A 20,771-nucleotide genomic window follows, 5' to 3' on the forward strand; every position below is an offset into this window, starting at 1 on the left:
ATGCTACTGTACTAACCAACCACATCACCAATGAGTCACTCACAAAACTACTGTAGCAACCAATTAAATACAAATAAAACACGTTGGCAGCTATTGCAATAAGGCTCATATAACCTTGCATGCATAACCTTCAGAAAGAGTTCAGATTGGCTACATTTTCCTACAGTGTGCATATTTTCTCAACTGTTTGCATAATTGCAGGGTCGGGTGAGCTGAAATAAGAATGCAGTGACACTTAGCATTCCTCTTTTGTTTTGTCTTTGGGCCCAGATCCGAACAGCATCGTTAGAAGGACTATACTACAGCTCCTGTTCACATGTATATTGTATGTTGTATATTTAGAAAAGGCCGACAGACAGAATGTTTTTTGTAAATACATTTTAAAATACATTTTAAAAGTATTCTCTACATCTTTTTCATCCACGGCCTTTTTAGACCCGTCCTCTGATGAACTTGACGTTAGCCCCTGCGTGTGAACACACCCTGAACCTTTCGTGTTCCATGGGAACAGAAGGGGAAAACTGTAGAGATGTATTGGCAGAGACCTGAATAATACAGCCCCTTTGTCACTGGTCACCCAGACACTCGTCTGGGACAGTCGTTGATTTGCGTGAATGCTAAAATGACAATCACACCTTAATGACACACCTCTGGAAAGGTGGTCTTAACAGTTGAAGAGGAAGGTGGACCGAGGAAGACTGTGAAATTATCATTAAAAGTTGTGTTCATGTAAATATAGTTCGAAAAAGCTTTTAATGTCATGTTTGATATGATTTTGTTTCTTATTTTATAACTTAATTTCTTCTTTCATTTTAGACGCAAATGGAAAAAAATCCATATTCTAGAAAGCAAATATGTTAAAAGCCACTGGAGAAAATGCCCTGTCCATGCTTTAAAATAAATTCAAGGACAAACAGCATCTCTCAGGAGCGCGCAGTGTTGACAAATATTAGATGTTTTTATTGAAGGCCCTGGTAATGGAATAATATTCCATTTAACATGGCGATGAGGAGGAGGGGGTGTAAAGGTACATCCAAATAACGTGGGAAAAGAGTACCAATCACAGAGCTAATTCCCCTACCTGTGGCTTTCCTCTTTAGTGCCCAACCTGGAAGACCAGATTCTGACATCCTGCATCCATTAGTCAACTGGTGGTCCTCGCAAAACATAACGCTCCAATTAGAGGCAAGCAGGCACACAGGATGGATGACTAGCGCAATCTGTTTCCATCCCCTTCAGATCCACACCTAAGTGGAGTGTGTTGAAAAGCCCCCCAGTCATTACCTACGTGCACTCTCAAGCAGATGTCCACAAACACAAACTATGTCACATTAAAGCCTTCACCTACGGAATCAGGCTAGCAAGTTAACAGGGCTCTTTGTACGCTTAATGGAAAGCTAATGAATAGCACACGGCTACGTGTGGTTACCTCTTGCTAATACCTCAGTGCTAATGACAACAAGAACACAACCAGAAGGGAAGAACAATCCTTTATTCATCTCAAACAATGTCCACGCGGGTGCATGGAGCGATGTAACACACACACACGCCAGCGTGACCACTGGAGAAACATTTTTTGTCCCCTCCTCATGCTGTCCTTCCTCCCAGGGCAGCCAGGAGTAGCAGCAGCAGTGACCGAGGGCCAAGGCCAAGTGCTCGCCACATGTCCTGACCGAGGACATGGGCAAGAGAGCAATCTATTCTGCATTTTTTGTTATTGGGGTTCTTTGCGGAGGGAATCTTGCAAACTTTGCAAGCGGGGAGAACTTGCAAACTCCATGCAGAAAGGCCTGGGAGATAGTACTCAGGACATTAGTGCTGCGAGGCAACTTTGATAGATACATGACTGCATGATATAACCAGGGGGGGAATAGCTTTATGCATAAACATTGGATGAAGCCACATGAGTCAACAAAAGTATACCCATGTGGAATAAATCTAACAAAATTTACCCAGTTCCAGTCATCACAATGAGAATCATCTGGCTTTTGTGTGGTCTCATCGGTCATGAGAAAGAATCACCCAGGAGCCATTCAAGTACTTCCTGTTTCACTGTTGCTACATACAGTTAATTGAGACTTCCAACCACATCCTCCATCGAGGTCCTATGCTGGGAATGTAAATCTGTGGTCTGAACACCCTGGATTGCAGAGCCACGTCGAGAGAGGGAGAGAGGGAAAGAAGTCAAAGAAAGAAGGCAGAGAGAGACACCATACCACCCACATGGCATTGTCCTCTGACATTGACACTTTTATAGAGCCTCAGCAATTAGTCAAATAGTCCATCTGTGATAGGTCGAATATCAAGTGTGGAAACATATGTATGGAAAGCACGGAGGGACAGAAAACTGTGGCAAAGAGGCTTCCTAAATCCAAAGGGTGGGACAAAGAAATTGTTACGTCGGTCAAGTGGGGACATGAAAGAAATACAAGTCATGCATATAACGTGCCTTTTATCAACTAGGGAGTGTTCATTGACGTTGAATTAATGAGGGACAATCATTCCTTTATCCCTCATGTCTAATGGAGAGGGACGCCTTAAGTTTTTCTTATTGAAATTCTCATGCCATGCTCTTGAGGGAGGGGAGGAGGACCAGTATCAGCCCAAATTCCAAACCCAAGCATGTGGTGATAAGGAATAAAAATCTCTTGGGAAAGAACGCTCGCCCATTAGAAGGAAATACATTAAAGAAATCAACTGCTGGCGGACCATGATATTTTGCATGCCATTTCATTCATTTAGCAGTTCTCTCAAGTAACATACAAACAGTAACTACATCCCAACATTAGAAAAGGGACAGGGGTTTTAGGTCGGGTGGGACTCTTCTTGAGCCTGAGAGTGACAGGTGATGCGTGCGTGGCCCTGTAGCATGCGGGAATAGATGCAAGGAGGAGGGAAAGCAAAAAAAACAAGGCGAGAGAGAGATGGGGTGAAGGCTGGAGAGCAGTGGGCTTTGCGGGGGTAGGCTGTCAACAATCGTTGCTGCACTCTAATTTTGAAAGACAACAGGGAAGCATGTACACCGTGTTGTGCGCTAACGCGACAGGCAGGGAAGAAACTCTTGAGTTGAAAAGGGGGCAGGCTAATGTGGCCATTTGTTACGTGCAAGCCCTTCAATTAGGCCTCTTTATTTGATACAGCTGGAGCCCGTTCGTGATTCAGCGCCCCTTCAAGTGCTCCAGAGCGACGGACTAAAAGAGAGAGAGCGAGAGATAGAGATAGAGAGAGACAGAGAGCGAGAGAGAGAGAGAGAGAGAGAGAGAGAGAGAGAGAGAGAGAGAGAGAGAGAGAGAGAGAGAGAGAGAGAGAGAGAAAACAGAGAAAGAGAGAGCGAGCGAGCGAGCGAGAGAGAGAGAAAGAGAGAGAGAGAAAGAGAGAGAGAGAAAAAGAGAGACTTTAGAAGACGTCAACAGGCGAGACAGACCACAATCTCAAACACTCAGGAGACACTGGCGAATAAAAGCAGCCTGTAAAACGCTATTCAGTGCAGTTGTAGTAAAGCTTTACAAAAACACAAATCTCTGAAGACTTGATGCATAATGCATTAAAGAAGAACAGCTGCTTTCAAGCTGCATGCTTATCTGCTGGTAAAACTGTTGAATGGGTGGTGTTAGTGGGGCTCCAAAAATGTCCAAAGTCGAGTTTACCACCACATGTTGCTTTCACGTCTCCCTGCTCTACCCCAACATATCAAAATCTCATCCCACGCTCAACCTGAGGGGACTTTGATGTCATTCCTCAGTCAACAGATATCTAGGCAGCAGTCGTGAAAAAAACGGCAACAACAAAAAAAGAAAGGGGAAAAAAAGTGGAATATTGTAAAGCAGTTGGCCTTTTTGGTCATAACCTTCTTTTTTGGCTTCTTCTTTTGGGGGCCCATTAGAAAGCGGCTCCCCTGAGTGTGTGTTTGTCTTTCATCTCAGGTTGTAAAGCCCCTGCACCTCGTCCTCGCACAATGCACAAATATGCTGCCCGCTGAGAGGTGCTCCGGGGGAGTTCCTTCTGCCCTCGCTCAGGTTTGTCTTCCATCCATGGCAACCGACCCGCAACATCCCAGCACCCCGCAGGGCCGGAGTCGAACGCCAAACGGGGGTCGGCTCGGAGTCAGACGGTGGGACGACTGAGAAATCTGCTCTGACGTCTTAGATTAGAACAGGAGTCTTAAAACGAGGACAAACGTCTGCCAGATCTGATTAGGAGAGAAGACGAAGGCCAGCAGTTACGATATCCTTCTGGGAAACAGGAATGTCATCAGGATACTGATACTCCCAATCAGAGATCGTTTAGCCTAAGAGCCTGTTTAAGTTCACCACAGAGTCAGGACGTAGACCGAGCGTCCTGCTATACTAGAATTCCTCTTCAATTAAGAATTTCCATTGAAAGCCAAAGGAATTCCAGAACCACCCTTAAGGCAACATATTCTACATCATCTTGGTTTCACTTCTACCTGGTGCCTGTTCACTTCCTGGTGTCTACTAATTTTAAAGAAAGCTTTGCAGCTTTCACTTCCCCTTCCAAAGTGTGGGTGTCCAGTTCACTTTCCTCTCTGGTAGAGACAGACAGGTCAGGTTTATGTAACTGCTAGCTGGACTCTGCAGACCTGGTGCCTCCCTCAGTATCTCCATGTCATATTGCACCCAGTTGACAGAGCACAGCAGTCAACAGCTGAAACAGAGCCACACCGCTCTGTCTCACACACACACACAAACACAGCACACACTGCATGAGAAAGAAGGAAAGCACCAAACCATTTCTTACACTATGTAGCCTCATATGACAGGCTTAAGAAAAGGACACTTTGATTGCTAAACTTATTGGAAAGAACCCATGATTGGAATTTCAGTGAAGGGTTAGAGGTCACTACACATGCATGTCTTAGGGAAGGGCTCTTGCCCGAGTTACAAAAGCTCCCTAACAACCTTAGCTATAAGGACATGACCTTTTTGCACAGTTGCTGGTAGTTTGCCTCTACTTTGTCACTGAAGTACACATGCAGGTCCTGGACTAACATACATTTTCACATGTTGCAACATCTGAAAGCAACTAAAAGATCTGACTGGGTTCTTCTCAAACTATAAACATTGTTTATGCATAAGTAAGTGTATCTTTAAAGAGCGAGGGAGAGGGAGAGGGAGGGAGAGAGATAATTAAAGTGAATTGACTTAATGATATGGCTCTGTGCATGCAAGTCAGAAGTTGTGTTTTAAAGCCCATTACAGGCTGGTCTCATTGCAATGAATACAATTTGAAATACTAAGCAGGATAAGCAGACAGAGAGACAAGAAGCATGTCGCTGCCTGTTTGTCGACACAACTGTCAATCATCATTAAGGAGATGAGAGATGGAGAGGAGTCGGAGACCTGGGGGAATGGGGTCAAGCTCATGAGGAATTTGGGGAGTGAGCCTCAGTCCCAACACCAAGGTGGCCACTGGGACCACAGAGGAGTCCACATACAGGAGACTGAGAAGCAGCACCTGATCTAACAGCCTAATGGGTCAAGCTCTGAATTGTTTCTGCAAAGGGTCTAAAATGTCTAATCATCAGGTGGCCCCATTACATTTCCTGGTAGACATCCTCCCCACGAAGGCCTCTTGAGTCTCATTCTACTAGTCGACCTATCTAATCTCCTGATCTGGGTATCGTCGTGGGACTGGGGGAGGAGGAAGAGGAGGACAGACCTGGCTCTGTTGGCTGGGCTTGATTTGTGCCAGGGCTTCACACACCAAAAATAAAATAACACATACACACACATACAGTACGAATTTACAGTCACCGATATAATACACACACACACACACAGACACACACACAACACACAGACACCAACACTCACCTTGAAAAGCAGCCACGTTCCGGGAGATGAGGAACTTCAAACTGGAGCTGGAGGTCTGGAGAAGGTTCTGGATGTCGCGTCGGGCCGCCACCTGATAGCGCTCCTCCATCTTCTTGGTGCAGCATGTTAGGTTCTTGGACATGCACACCTGAAGGTCCACACCTGGGATTGACAATACAGTTGTTCACTATGTATCACTCTATGAGAAGCCAAATATATCCTATTCACAATTCTGAGTTGTTTGCGACAAAACCTGTTTTCATTTTCATCATTATTTCGTACTTCATTGAAATAGTAGAGTGAGTTCATTGAAATAGTAGGTCTATAGTTCTGTCTAGTTAGAAAACGTATAGACTTGATAAATATAATGTAGAGTTACGCCTCAGGATCTGGACAGGAACACAAAAGGATCTGGAGAGGAACAAAGGATCTGATGAGGAACACAAAGGTATCCCTTCTGTTTCTACTCATAAGGCTGGACTACGTGCTCACCGTCCCCCCACTGAGGACGTCCACAAGTTCTAACAAGTTCGGAGGAACATGAACGTGAAAAGCAATGCAGATATGAGAGGAGATCCAAGCCAAAGTCGTTATCGCTTCACGAAGTGATGTCTCCATCTTTCCGCTACGTATGTGTTGAAGCAATTGACACACATAGGGGGACAATCCAAACAATTTGAAGGGGGAAGAAGCCTCTAGAAAGCTCCACAGACGTGCTTGGGCAGGGTGTGAGGAACTGTTGCCAAAGACGCTAACAGCTGCCTATGTCGTAGTGTTGGGAGGTTTGCGCAGGATATGGCACGTGTGGAGAAATACCAATCCATCTAGATAAAGGCAGGAAATTGCCTCAGGTCCTGCTTTTTTCTACATGTTTCCCTGGAAGTATTTTCCCTTTATGACCACAGAAACTGTGTAGAGGGTGATGCACTGACTCATTCTGTTTTGATCCGCAGTGGATCAATCAAGGCCGGGTTGAATTTCTTTCTTTGTGTTTTTTGGTTTGTTGAGCAAGCTGGTGAATGAGGGTTGAGATAGTTCTTATTTGTAATATAACGTATCAGCATTATTTCCTCAGCAATTTTAGACAATTTGCTATTATACTTGGATTCCCTCAGGAAGGAGTAAGGGGCCAGATTGATCAAGTCAAATTGAAATGTGCTTCGCTTGGAGTCCAACAGCTCTCATCTGTGTTGGATAAAAAGGTAATTTAATGTCAGACATTTTATGAGCCACTCAGACAACTGACTTTGCTGCTAACTAACTAAATAATACTGTGGCAAAGTAACCCTCATCCCATGCCACAGGCTAAATTCCGAGACAACGGGTTGAAATCAAGCAAAACCTTATATGATACCAGAATATCTCCACAAAACTAGACATACCAGTGCACCCTACTTACTGCCCCACCGCAAACAGTGCCTAGCTCCGATTGCCACATCATTAAAAACAAATGCTGATTTCAAAGTGTGACATTGAAGAGGGTCTTGCAGGGGGGTTATTTCTGGGTTTAAGAGCTCCTCGGGGGTTTAGAGTCTGACCATGTCTGTCTTCTCAGAGTGGTACTTAAGGGGCAATGGGGTACAAACAAAGCAGCTTGTGGAAGGCAACCCTCAAAGTTCATGTGGTGTTTTATTCTCCACGTAAGAGAGGCTCTGCTAGGTTCACAGAATGCTCCACTCTGCCCTTTGCCTCACATGGTCGCAAACACATTACAGACGCTTTTTACATGACGCTTTTTTAACCATTCGTTTTAACAATTTGAGGAAACACTGTTTCAGAGTGAAGAGTTTCATGAACTTGTATATCTTAGGTCAAATGTGTAAAGGATTCAAACTTCCAACAATGCATATACTGTATACTAGATTTTTTATTTAATTTCAAAATTTAATAAGCCTCCCAAAATGACCTTTTACAGTATTTTATGGAACTTATAAGACTGTCTTTATAGCTTTAGAATTGTTCACCAATACAGTCCACCATTTGTCATTCTCTCAAATCTGCTTCCTATTATACAGAGTTCATTCTGCTTTCCAAACCAATCCTTTGTATCTCTCTTAGTGTTGCATCTTTGGTCATGTCCCACTGACAGATTTACAGTCAGTCAACCAGACATTCAGAAATACAACTTCCCTCAGTGAAAATGTTGTGAAATACAGTGTAGTAGTGTCTGAGATTAAAATTGCACATCAGAAACTGCCAATCTGAATCTTAAAATGCATGTCAAAGCTGCAATAGAGGAAGTTTAAATCTTACTGTTTACCTAACATTACCAAGAATAATGACCATTTATCCCTGGACAAACCACTTAGGGAGCGTTTTGCAGTCCATGAAAAGGCCAGCAAATGTTTGTTTCTCTTCCCCTCAAACCACAGGGTATTCTAAACGGAGACACAGAGCCATAACAACAACCTCTAACTAAAGGTGGATGGACATCCCTGCTGGTGAATTGCAGCTGTGTACACAAAGTTAAATATTATCTTTCATGGCTGCCAATGTTATCTGGTCAAATGCAATGCCTTGCCCTTGATGCATAAGGTGGGGTAAAAGAGAATAACAGACACCCAACAAAACCCATCCACACAAGTGGGTCAATTAATCAATAGCTCGGTGTGATTCAGCATGAAGATTCAGAACATAAATGTATTGTAACATCACAAACATGTCCACGTGCCTTTAGAAAGTGATTTTATATTAAGTGACACATCGGCCTATATACTTGTTCCTCGATATGTAACCTTTTGGTATTCCTTTAACTTGATCAATACAAGGGTATAAATCTACTGTTTAATGTGACACCACAAGTAGACTACATCACATGTTCTTTATACTAGGCAACCAACCATTCAAATGCATTTATATGTATTATTTGTGTGGAGCAGGCACCCAATAACATAGTGCCATATTAGAGTTAGTGTTGTTAAGTCGTATTCGAGGGTAATGTTATAGACGCATCCTAAAGCCATCCGTGCCACTTGTGATTGATTTACTCAAGACTCCCACGATCAGTCAGGCGAAGCACGCACAGACAATGACTTATAAACCGCAGTTTATGTCTAATACTTTTGAGTAAAAACATATTTAAATTCAAATAAAACGCACACTACATTGTGATCCATCTTAAGCACCAGGTTAAGATGATATATTGCATTTGCTATAATTGTTGAATTTTTCTCCGACCACATGAAGACGTTCTATTTTCACAATTAACGTTACTAAAATAGCCTATTTCGTTGGAGGCTTCATACCTGTCCGTGGACTCTCCGGCAATGAATTCACTGGTCCAATTTGCCTCAGTTGAAAAACTTTACGCACTTCGTCGCAGTTTGTCGGATTTTCCAAACTTAATCCAACGAAGCAGGCAAAGAATAGAATCAAGAAACAGATGAGCTCCTGTAGTCCCATTTTCGCGTGAGATGTGTGGGATCTCGATTCTAAGAGTGAGGTTATGCCAGTTGTGTCTATGCGGTAATACACATCCTACTGTGTAGACTCAACTACGATCGGTCAGGTGAGTTGGCTCCACATTTCATTTAGCCACAGCAGAACCGCTCCTCTAGAATAAAACTAGCCCTCCAGTGATATTGACTAGTTGAACCCGCAACTAACTTCAAGAAAGCGTGCTCCAAAACTTGGCGCAATAAGAGCTGTCAAAGAAGTGGGCGGACACCAATGGCTACTGTAGCATGCCTACCTGCAGATGTCAACTACTGGTGAAACCGTAGCACAAACAGCTTGACTGTAGAGCCACCTCGTGGACAGGGGCATCACTAGCCTCGTATAGCCAGAATGCCTCCTGCTTAAATAACCAATCTTTACATGCGGATAGTATAAATAATTCAACGTTTAATAAAAAGTTGACATTGTCAAGTAATTGTAATCAACTCAAACCTCTAAGACAAATAGTAACGGAACATGCAAATGTGTCCATTGGCTAACGATATGGGCTTCCTGCACTAGATTCCACTGACGGGCTTACACGTGAATTCATCCTATATCCTTGCCTTGAAATGTTAACCCTTAAAAACATTCAATAGTAAAATAGTGAAATTGCAAAAGACTCACCCCACCATACACTTAACGATGGTGGCAACAGCGCAAGTTTAACACTGGCAAAACTCCTTCAAAGGACTGCTAGTAGCTTGGCATATATACAGAAATTAAGGTCCAATAACCAACACGTCCTCATTACAGGTCTTCAATAAATCTTAGAATAAACAAAACACGTTTTTATGAAAGAGACCACTTTATTTGTTATCCATTCCACAAAAGATCAGAGGAATTCATGATCAATTTAATGTTGCATTCCAAATTGTCACTAAAGCATTCACTGGACAATACACATTTCAGTACAATGTGACGACACTATATGGTCAACAGGTGATTCAATTTCCTCAATCCTACACAGGCCGGGACAAGTGCAATACCTCCAAAAGTACACAGCATTGCTACTCCTCCCAACCTGCACAGAACCTGGCCAAAACAGTTGTACGTCCGATGCAAGTTGCCCTCCTGGTCAGTTTTGCATGGATTTGCACAGCAAACATTGGTTAAAGCAGGATGCAAACCAGCAAAACTGACCAGAGACCAGGCTATGGTGAGGCTCCAGGATTGGTGTGGTGGATCATCACCAAACAAGACAGCAGAAAGCAGCTAGAAGTACTTCAAGTGCTCACATTGCAGTAGATTGGGGAAAATACTACCTGCACTATAAGCACTTTAGCACTGCTGAAACTTTTACTAGTCAACCAGTTTGTTGAGCTAGGAAATGCTGGTCGCTGCCAGTCCAGGGTGGTGAAGTGATGACAGGCATTTTGATGATAAATCAGGTACACCCCCCCCCCCTCCCCCAGAATTTTAGGACAGCTGGAGAGCAAGCAGACCACCATCAGTTTTGCATAGATTTGCACAACTCATTTTTTCTTGTAGTACAACTATGCAAAACTAGTAGAGAACTGCAAAAAAAAATAAAAAAATACATAACATTCCACTGGTGCCAGTCACAACCCCTTATGCCAGAAGGAGCACTTAGGGCAGTAGGTGCTAGTCTACTTCACTATCTGCACTAGATGCACCTTAGCACAAAGACGTACCAGTTCATATTGAATCACCAATACATGTCCATTAGAAACACCAACACGTTAGCATTGTCATGGTATTGCTAGAAGTGCCTCCACTGCAGTAGGTATTCCATAGTACTACCTGCACTGTAAGCACTTTGACAATTCCATGACTTAAAGGTCCTTCAATTTCCCCTCAGTGGCATATTTTCTTGTGGTGCTTTTTATAGGTATAAAACATCCAATCCCTTGTGCGTGTTGCCCGGTGTTCTGCAATGACAAAGAGAGGGGTCACAGATGAACATGGTCAATTTAACAAGACAATTCAGGTAACAATTCAATTACGTTTTCAGTGAGTCACTTATGGCACGTTAACACCGGTTTCGTGATTTTAAACACTTCATTAAGGCGGATATGATTGAAAGGTTGTGAATTATTGGTTAACCATGAGGCCACTCGAAGAAAAAAAAACATGAATGAGTTGCGCAGCTTGCGGCCCGCGTTGTGTGCAGTGGGCGCGTGCGCTTTGGTCCACACTCGCTGTTGTTCACCCCTCCCCCACCGTCTGGATAACATGGCGCCGCTAAGTCCGCAAACATTAGCATTTCTTCTCAACAGTACCCTGGCCGCCTGCGCATTATTGAATTTAAATACATTAATGTGTACATTACGTTGCTTGAAATACAATAAAATGAGTACAAGTGGGATCCGGTCGGGGCAATTTTTAAGAATTGTTCGTCCTACACTGTGCTAAAGCAACGCGGTAGCACTGTGCTTCATGGGTCTGGGTTAGCAAGCTCGCGCAAGATAGCTTGTCTCAAAACATGGAAAACTACACCTCGTTTTAGCTAGCTAACGTTGGCTATCGAACATGTCAATTTTGAAACTTGTCAGGTTTTGCCAATATAGACTGAAATAATAGCCAATTTGCACAACCCGGCAACAAAATAAGTCCATCTTACATGCCTCAAATTCACATTAGACAAGCTTGTTGTACCTAGCAAGTGTAGACAACATTAACGTTGTGATCTTTCCCTGTTAGCTGGCTGCTGACTACCCAGTTGCCATGAAATAACTGCATGTACTACGAGTAACTTTGTTGGGGGAAAAACGAACAATTGACTATTACTTTACTATTGCTAGCATAAGTTGAGCGCTAGTATAAGTAGCTAGCAGGCTTGTTAGCTTTAATAGCATAGTTAGCTAGCTAAAGCGCGCGGCCTAAACCTGCCCCATGTGCTGCTGCTTTGTTCTGGGGGGCACTTTAACTCACACACCAATGCACACGAAAAAGAGCAGGAAAATTATATGTCGAACAAATAAACTTTAATAATTATTTTATTTGCCTCAAACGGACTAAAACATGCAATCGCCCAGAAACACATCTACCCGTATTTTTGAGCGCTGCAGAGAACCACTGCGAGCGTGCTGCTTTTCAAATCTCCCTCATTCCCACGACTATGGAGGAGAGGGGCTGCCATGCGCCTCTCACGCTACACTGTTTTTATCACTAACCTACCTTTTCTAATAGTCAAGTTCGATATCTTAATATATGTGTTAGACAAAAGAAAAAATATACAAAACGGGTTGATTCTTGCGAAAGGATAAAAACACAACAAACAGACTTCCGTGCCAATAACATGCGCTTAGTAAGATACTCACCAGTGAAATCCACCATCTTCGCTCACTTGCCTGGACTTAACATTTACTGTTTCGTCTGAGAAAGAAATCTATCTAACTATGCAATCAACTTTTAACGCACGACAAAGGGAAAATAAACAGCGAAATAGAAAAAGTAAATAGTTATTTTTAACTATGGGTAGATTTCGGATATTATTGAGGAGTACGAAAGTGGCGCGAAGGCGTCCTGTTCCTAACCATGTGGGTGAATGAAGGGCGGCTCCCTCTGAACGTAAATATGAAGCTACAACCCCCAACTCCTTAATTAGCATACAAAAACTACGGTACTTCCGATCCTTACCGTCCACCAATCCAAGAGATAGTACAAAAGAATAGGAAAAAACGTTTTGAGGCACATTTAGTTGTCCTTCGTCCAACATACCCAAAGAAGGTTGTTTACGACAGTTATGATCTTTCAAATGAATTAATCAGTAAGTAGTTAGTAAAACATAAATGATCTCAAGTAGTAGTTAGCTGAATTGGCTGACGCAGTAAATCATGTTTGTTCTTTTATTTTCTTTAATTATTTAGTTTTACCGTAAGTCAAATAAAGCATTGTAGAATGGTTTTGTGATGGTGTTTTCTGTTACTTTTTAGGCCAACACCAATTCCATTATGCAACCCCCCCCCCCCCAACTAATTGAGATAGACCCTTGGCTCTCATAGAAAAGAAACTTCTGCTTTAATAAACATGGTGATGGAAATACAGGTGATAGACAATGTGAGGGTAAGAAAGTGATAGATAATTAGTATGAAGTTAGAAAGCTAAAAATGATTACATTTCTAAAGTGTTTTACAGTTTGTTACATTCACTCTTAATCATTTATCTTTAGGAATTTTCATGTTGCACTACCAAATATATATTTTTTATTTTGTTGTTTAACTAATCATTTATCGCTGTCAGTATTCAATTATCATAGAAATCTCCATAGAACTGTTTGGGGGACTAGACCACACAGAGAAAAGTTCATACAGTTCACCATAATACTGAAAGTCTCGTTCTCCTTGCTTTGCATATTGTAGGAATCAAATTGGCAAAACTAGTTTGGCATATGTAACCAGTGTCTGAATTCAAGTGAAGGAGTAAAGTTCTTTCCACTCAGTTTCTAAGGAATTGTTTAAAGAAACAGGGTGTAATGACCTTTGAACAGGTCATCTTGAATATGTCTGTGCATCAAAAAGCATGAGAGAAGAAAACTCAGGTGTGCACTTTGAGTACGTATTTGCAACAGCGCTGGGAAGCAATAATGTATGTGAGTTGACCAGCAGAGGGAAGCAATAACCAGTTTACTGTATGAGATTTGGAGTCTTGTGTGGTCTGCTGCCTAAAGACACACAACCTCCTGACATTGTTTTATTTTGTTAACACGCACTTAAATATGACAGCAACATTTTAGTCATATAACATGAAGTCACAATTACCTAACTTTTTGCATTTACTAATGCTTGTTCAGTGGCTTCTCAATGTTTTTTTGTATTTTATTGCACACAATTTACTACACACAATTTAGAACTTGTGACTTGTTGATGAAATGTGAATCCTACTTTCCCAGCTGCTGAGTGAGTGCTGTTTGTGAACCGCTCTGTTGACCAGGGGGTGGACCTATAAGAGGTTACTTAGCCCCCCTCTCTCTCCCAACCTCCACAGTCAGCCAATAACAGAAAGACCAGTCCCTTTCCATGTGGCCGGAGGAGGACCTTTCAGGCCCCTCAGCCTCCCTTGGGTCAGATCCACCAAAGACTGTCCTTATTAGCCAACCCCCAGACCCATGCGTTTCCCAAACAATAGACCAAGTTTGCAGCCTTCATTTGCTAACATTAAAAGGGAAAAAAATATTGTGTCTGTGATTTTTCATGATTTGTTTTGACTTTCTGAATGTGTGGTTTTGATGATAGTGTACCATACTTTCTTAGAGTTCTTAGATACTTGTCTCGTATACATAGTCTATGTACATATTACTTGTCATGCATATCTGTATACCATGTGTATATATGTATATATATAAATTTAAATGTGAGCATCTCAAACAAAGCAAAGCAGACATGAATTAAAGCAACATGTGATGCTTTAGATAATACAAAGGAGGTGGTAGGGCATTGGTAGGGTATTTCGCATACTTTCTTTGTTTTTACCTTCTGTCTAATTTGTATAATTCATCATTACTAAATACAACTAAACTGAAGTGCCATAAGGGGATATCATGTGTATTTCCTACAGTACCATGGTAATGGTATTCTGCACAAAGCCGCTTCCGCTGATGCTACGCAACTTGTATTTGTCTCTCTCTCTAAAATGGCTGCACAGAGACAGACTCCTCCCACTCTAGGGGCCAGGAGCCTGGGGGTTCTGTTTTGTGCTGCCAGTAGAAGCAAGGCTACTATTGTCTATCCATGACCTGGGGGTCAACTGAACTCACCTCGACCTACCCTGGCCTATTCATCTGTGAAATCTTCGGAGGAGACAAAAACATCTCAAAAGACCTGGGATCACTTTTAGCCTGGGGGGGAGACATATGTAGAGTAAGCAGGTCTGTTGCTGTTTCAGAATCAGGGTCTCTTTTCAATATATGTGTGTTTCGCTTATTTAAATGAGAGGTTCAAGCTGGTTAAGAGGGTGTAAAATCCATTGTAAGAATCAATCCAAGAATCAAGTGTTTCGTTTAAACTTTAAGTAAATGAAATGAGAAAGCACATTCAATAATATTGAATTGGGATGTATGCATTTGTTATTTTTCAGATTGCATGAAGCAGTTGAAAAACATGCAGTTGAGAAAGATGTACTTCATTGTACAATAATTTATATTTTATCAACATTCTCTGAATACAATGAAGGATGGTGTTGAAATAGTTTATTTTGTCTTCATTTGAAACCAACATTCTCCTTCTATAAGAACTTTGAAGACAAGTTTCCCTAGTGGAGCTACCTCATGGAAGCTGACAGGTTGAAAATGTGAGGCATGATGTGGCTGGAGGAGCATGAAACGTGCTTGCACATGGTTGCCAGGTTTGGTACCACAAGAGAAACCTCTAGGCTCGATACCACAGGGCTGCCACATCTTGTGAGCACTGAACAGCATCAAAGACATGTGAGACCATACTGCCTTTTTCTACTTAAAATATCAGAACCGTTCTATTTTGTCACATTTGACCAAATAACGTGAGTCATAGAAAAAATAAAAGTCATTGGTCGAGGTAATTGTGTTCAGTCTGTTGCTTTTGTTCCCAGTTGCCTTAATACAAAGCAGAGGAGGTAATCAACGTAAATAGTTTTGCAGATATACATACACATTCAGTACAGATTATGAGCACGCCTTTGTACATGTACCGCTGTAGCACAAAAACATGAAGACATGTTTTCAAGTAGTCCTTTATGAGAAGCATTTCTTTTCTACATCTAGCTGTAGAAAGAGATACATACATAGCTGTGGCTGCTGTCCTGCTGTCCATTTAGGTTGGATATTCAGGATAGTAAAACCTACGAGACGTTGGTTCTGGTACTGTGCACACGAGATAGAATGATAGTCTGTATCATCTTAATGTCCCAAGTGTTCCATTAGAGGGGTAATGGACTGTCGTACTGTCACTGAGAGAGAGAAAAAACACATGCTTTAATTATTCGTTTCTTTTACTGGTGGGTGCTGAAGTTTATGATGCATACAAGCTATTTAGAAACCAGCTCATCTGTTCAACTCCTTCTATGTTCTTGGTCAACTTGTGTCTATGGACCTAGTGCTACCGATAAAGTTGTGTGAATGATTGATCTTGTAAAAAAAAAACGTTACAGTGGTCAGGTAAACCTGAAGTGCAAATATCTATGAATTTGAGAAGGAAAAGGATAAAACAACTGTTCTGTCAGACCAAGGTGTTCACGATAGGGTAATTCATGATTCACATGTGGAAAAAGTGTATCCTGAGTCAGAATGAAAACAATTTTACTTTTGACTCCACAAAAGGTAAAATTCTGGCATTACGTCACACCCACATGACAAGAAAAGAAGAAACATTCAAATTTTCCTAAGTGAAAATATAGGCTTATTTCCCTCAAACTTCATTGTGCTCTTCTGACTGGGTGTATGACTGTTGCCCAAAAAATACATAACTTCAACCACAAATAAAAGTCCCACATTAGCAGCATTGAGAGGTGGCAAACGTTGGCTTAACACAGCAAACATTTGATCAGAAAGCTAAAGCCAAACATAGAATAGATAAACTACAGTCCAGTAGTACATCAGAGGTGAAGTTGCTCTTGTACAGAGTTTCTAAAACATCCCTCACAGGAAATAAAAGTGGAGCCCAGATGATTTACTAGCTCTCTGAGATGATATCCTTTCTATCGACCAGACCTACTCCCAGGGGCTCCACCTGCACTGACCTGTGAGGAACCCTCTCATAAAGGTAATGAAGAAACCAATGAAGTCCAGTCAGATACAATCAAGTCTTACCAACAACAGCACACACCACATAGTACCAACAGAGAACGAGTTCTTTCCCTTAGGTGCTCAGTAGAGATCCTTTTCCACATATTCTCTTTTTCCCTTTAATGTTCTTTGTTCAATTATGGTCTAACAATCCGTATTTAGCGGATGCACCTGGATCAGAGGCTCCCCCCCCTCCCTCCTTATACACTGACCCCGCCCACTGACAGGAAGTCCTGCCCAGGCCACTCAGACCTTGTAGTAGATGTTTGTAGGACTCTGGGGGGGTATTTCCTGCACGATGTAGACAGGTGGTCCATAGTCACCGCTCACACGCTCGTAGTGACGGCAGAACATGCTCTCAGATGGCCGCAGCGGGAACACAATGTCACTGGGGTCTGAGTCGTGGTCGCTGCTGTCACCGCTGCCCCGCTTGGGCATCGCCAGGGTGTTGAGGGACATGGAGGCCGACTGCTGGCCTTCAGGGATGCAGTGTCGCCGCTGGCGCCTCCACAGCAGGACCAGAAGAACCACAACGATGACAGTAATAATGATCCCCCCGCCCCAGACGACACCCATGAACACTACCGTGTCCGAGCCAACAGAGTGTGGTGAGTCTCCACCTTTTGTCTCAGTTGTCTCCGCTGCCCCGTCTGTTGGGCCGTCTGGGAAAGAGGGCGAATGGGAGTTTATGCAAGGATACAGTCAGCATTATTTTGGGGAAACAATATGTAAATGATTGTACTGTCAATGTGGAAAAATAACAACTGATGTTTACAATTGATGTGCGACCCACTGTTTTTGCTCACTGCATCATTTTTTTTTGTGGAGGGGCCCTGGCTACCAGACTTGGGTTTTTTGGGGGGGTATCTGGTAGGAGATTCCTGTGGGGTTGATGGTGGGTCAGATGGACCTGGAAAGTGAAATACAGATAAGTGACTGTGCTCAACAATGAAACAGACAGACAATCTGAACCAAACCAGTGTTTGCATGTTACACTAAAATAGGTTTAGGATGCTTAGAATAACAAGCTGCATGCAATCTAAATTGGAGATTTGGGGATATTCATGAGAGTAATCCCTCCAACATTAGGATTGCAGATTAAAGAGAAAATTCTACAACTTATTAAACCATGCACAATAGCAGATATTATTGCCTTACATTACAACATCTAGTTGCAATGCAGTTTTTGTAACATTAATATGTGTTTATAACCTTAATGTATGTTCCCAAATGGAAATAAAATCCAATTCCATCTATAGCATGACTCACATAATCTCACAGGAAATCAATAGGTTGGAAGAATGCTAACTGAAGTAGAAGTTCAAATGTACTCTGCTCTAACTCCTCTAACTATAACTTCTTTAAATAACTAATCTTGCATATGACACATAAAGATGGACTCTGACAGCCACTCTGACACACACATACACACTCACAGACACACACACATAAATACTTACTTTGGCCCACCCTCAGGACCAGCTTCATGGATTTGGCTCTGCATACCCCTCCATTAGTGTTATCCAGTCCATGCAACGACCCAGTGGATGTAGCTGATAGAGCACCAGACATAAATTGGTGTTAGTAAATCCTATCCATACATTTGTTAAGCCATTGCCTTCAGGAAGTAATGACCTCCCTTTTAATGAAGGGAATATATTGTATATGGTAAAACAAAAACAACAACTTCCTTGCTTGTTCATAGTTAAAGTGTGTTGATAGGGGGTCAAGCAAGATTCATTCGCACATATCACTCACAAACAAACACAATAAACTCGCCACCGGAATGAAATTGGTGGGCTATTAGAAGACCTCTCACATACACACGTACACTCTTATTAGGACCATTTAGGTCAGATAACAATGTATTGCAGGCTACAAGCTAGGTTGCCAGGAAAGCTCACGTCAAATCTGTCTGATGCTGTTACAAAGCCTTGTGTGATTTGGGGCATGTAAGCTCCTAGAATCACAGAGGCCGGCGCTGCGGAGCGTGCTGTCAGAACGTGGTGAGGTAGATGAGGGGTAAAGTTACATGGTAAGACTTGCTCTCCCTCTCACGCAACACTAGGCTCTCAGAGAGTGGTTGACCAACACAGCCCCAGCAACAAGGTCGCCTTTGACATTCATTAGAGCTGACAAACTGGGAGGGGAGTAAGAGAAGATGGCCTTCACGGAGAGAAATCGAAAGCATAGACTGAAATTCTTGGTTACCTGTGTGTGACCTGTGACAACACTGTCCAAAAATGAATAAGGTGGAGATGCTATGAAAGAGCAACTGGCTGTTACCATGTTGGTCTACACTGAGCAGAGGAACAATGCTGTGTCATCCATAAGTGCATTTGAAATATAACTGAACATTTCGCTGCCCTTATCTGGATACAGTTTCTTTCCATTTTAAGGGGCACCATGGTATGTGTAGATGTAATTTACAAGACTTCAGAAGACTTGCAGATTCTGGCTTGAAAATGCTTTCAGAGAGCAGTACAAAAAGCTCTACGTACATGTGATGTAATAGTCTCTTCCCCGGAGGAATTCCAGACCCCAGAGGTTAGGGCTGAACTCCTGGAACTTGAAGGTGAACTTGACATCTCTGTTGGGCTTGTCGCAGTTGAGCAGTGGTGTGTCTGATTTGTCAATGCTGCATCTCTCCAGCTGACTGCGGGTCACCAGGTACACCCGATGGTACTCGCCCGTCCCCCCAACACCCCCAACCCTCGCCCGGGGGCACACAATGTCCATCTTGTCCCCAATCTGGGGGTAGAGGACCAGACCCTGGCCTGGAGTAAATCTAAGAAAAATATGAGAGAGAGAGAGAGAGAGAGTGTGAGAGAGAGAGAGAGAGAGAGAGAGAGAGAGAGAGAGAGAGAGAGAAAGAGAGAGAGAGAGAAACAGAGAGACAGAGACAGAGACAGAGACAGAGACAGAGAGTTGGCCAGTGTTATTTTATGTTATTATAGTTGTTTGACATGCCATGATTCAGGTTTTTAATGCTAATTCATTTTAACAGGTTTCTACATTTTATTTTGTGACGTGTTGCAAGTCAGTCAAAACCTTTTATTGGATTTGTTCATTACAATTAACATTTAGCAACGTTGTGGACACAAATTCATAATTTCGTTTGGGAGAAATTATGAGAGAATTTCAAAGAGTAATTTATTATTATTTATTTTGTCTAACTGATAAACTAACTAACTAACTGACTAAAAAATTAATCATTCATAATTTAAATTAACGGTGGTTTCTGGACCAACTTTTAGCTACTTACTTTGTATTAGAGGTATTCCAATAAAGAGAGTCCAGAACGATGGCATGGCATGAACAAATAACGATAATCAAAATACCCAAACTCCATATGGACTTCCCCATTACACGACAAAGGCACAATATCATAAAATATGAAAGAAATGGAAGCAATTCTTCAGCATTGTTATATCCCCTAACTTTCCATTTGCACGTTGAATGACTAATTGCAATAATAATTGTAAATAAACCTCAAAACTGTCCCCAAAAGACGACATTGTCAGTGAAATATAAAAATCATGATGTTGACCAATAGCAGATCAAATACAAAAAGGTAAATCCAAACATGAATCCGACCTTAAACCCATTCCAGTGAATTTGGATTTATTCTGAAATCGTTGGCCAAGTGAAACAGTATAGGTCCGCCCATGTCATGGACTGCGTGTAGTGGCGTCGTTTTAGCTAACCGCTCACTACCACACACGTCCCTGCTGTGACTTTTGGTGTCTGTTAACCTCCAAAACCCTCTTCAATGTAGGAGC

General features: G+C 42.2%; 2 protein-coding genes across 2 annotated transcripts in view; both read right to left on the reverse strand.

Annotated features, from left to right (window-relative positions):
• gpc5a (glypican 5a) overlaps positions 1-9,477 on the reverse strand; it is a 74,253-nt gene extending 64,776 nt beyond the window's left edge. The window contains exons 1-2 of the mRNA XM_047030484.1: positions 9,080-9,477; positions 5,835-5,996 (exon numbers count right to left, since the gene is read on the reverse strand). Coding sequence (XP_046886440.1) covers positions 5,835-5,996; positions 9,080-9,236 — 319 coding nt within the window. The 5' untranslated portion in view covers positions 9,237-9,477. The remainder of the gene's footprint in view (positions 1-5,834; positions 5,997-9,079) is intronic.
• A 5,960-nt stretch (positions 9,478-15,437) lies between these two features.
• LOC124474741 (ephrin-B2a-like) lies at positions 15,438-20,618 on the reverse strand. The gene is made up of 5 exons (XM_047031147.1): positions 20,255-20,618; positions 19,491-19,777; positions 18,450-18,542; positions 17,783-17,899; positions 15,438-17,651 (listed from the first exon to the last, which is right to left on the reverse strand). Exons 1-5 carry the CDS (start codon positions 20,377-20,379, stop codon positions 17,236-17,238), a joined length of 1,038 nt encoding a protein of 345 aa, XP_046887103.1. The 5' UTR covers positions 20,380-20,618; the 3' UTR covers positions 15,438-17,235.
• Between the last annotated feature and the right edge of the window lie 153 nt (positions 20,619-20,771).

Source organism: Hypomesus transpacificus, chromosome 12 (assembly GCF_021917145.1).
Source record: "Hypomesus transpacificus isolate Combined female chromosome 12, fHypTra1, whole genome shotgun sequence".
Lineage (NCBI taxonomy): Eukaryota > Metazoa > Chordata > Actinopteri > Osmeriformes > Osmeridae > Hypomesus > Hypomesus transpacificus.

Excerpts from the sequence above, each read along its gene's own strand:
- LOC124474741 (XM_047031147.1), bottom strand. The coding sequence starts at position 20,379 with ATGATATTGTGCCTTTGTCGTGTAATGGGGAAGTCCATATGGAGTTTG. Across the intron at positions 18,543-19,490 it reads AAGAGACTATTACATCACAT|CTACATCCACTGGGTCGTTG; the intron begins GTACGTAGAGCT and ends GTGCTCTATCAG. Across the intron at positions 17,900-18,449 it reads GGTCCTGAGGGTGGGCCAAA|GTCCATCTGACCCACCATCA; the intron begins GTAAGTATTTAT and ends TTCACTTTCCAG.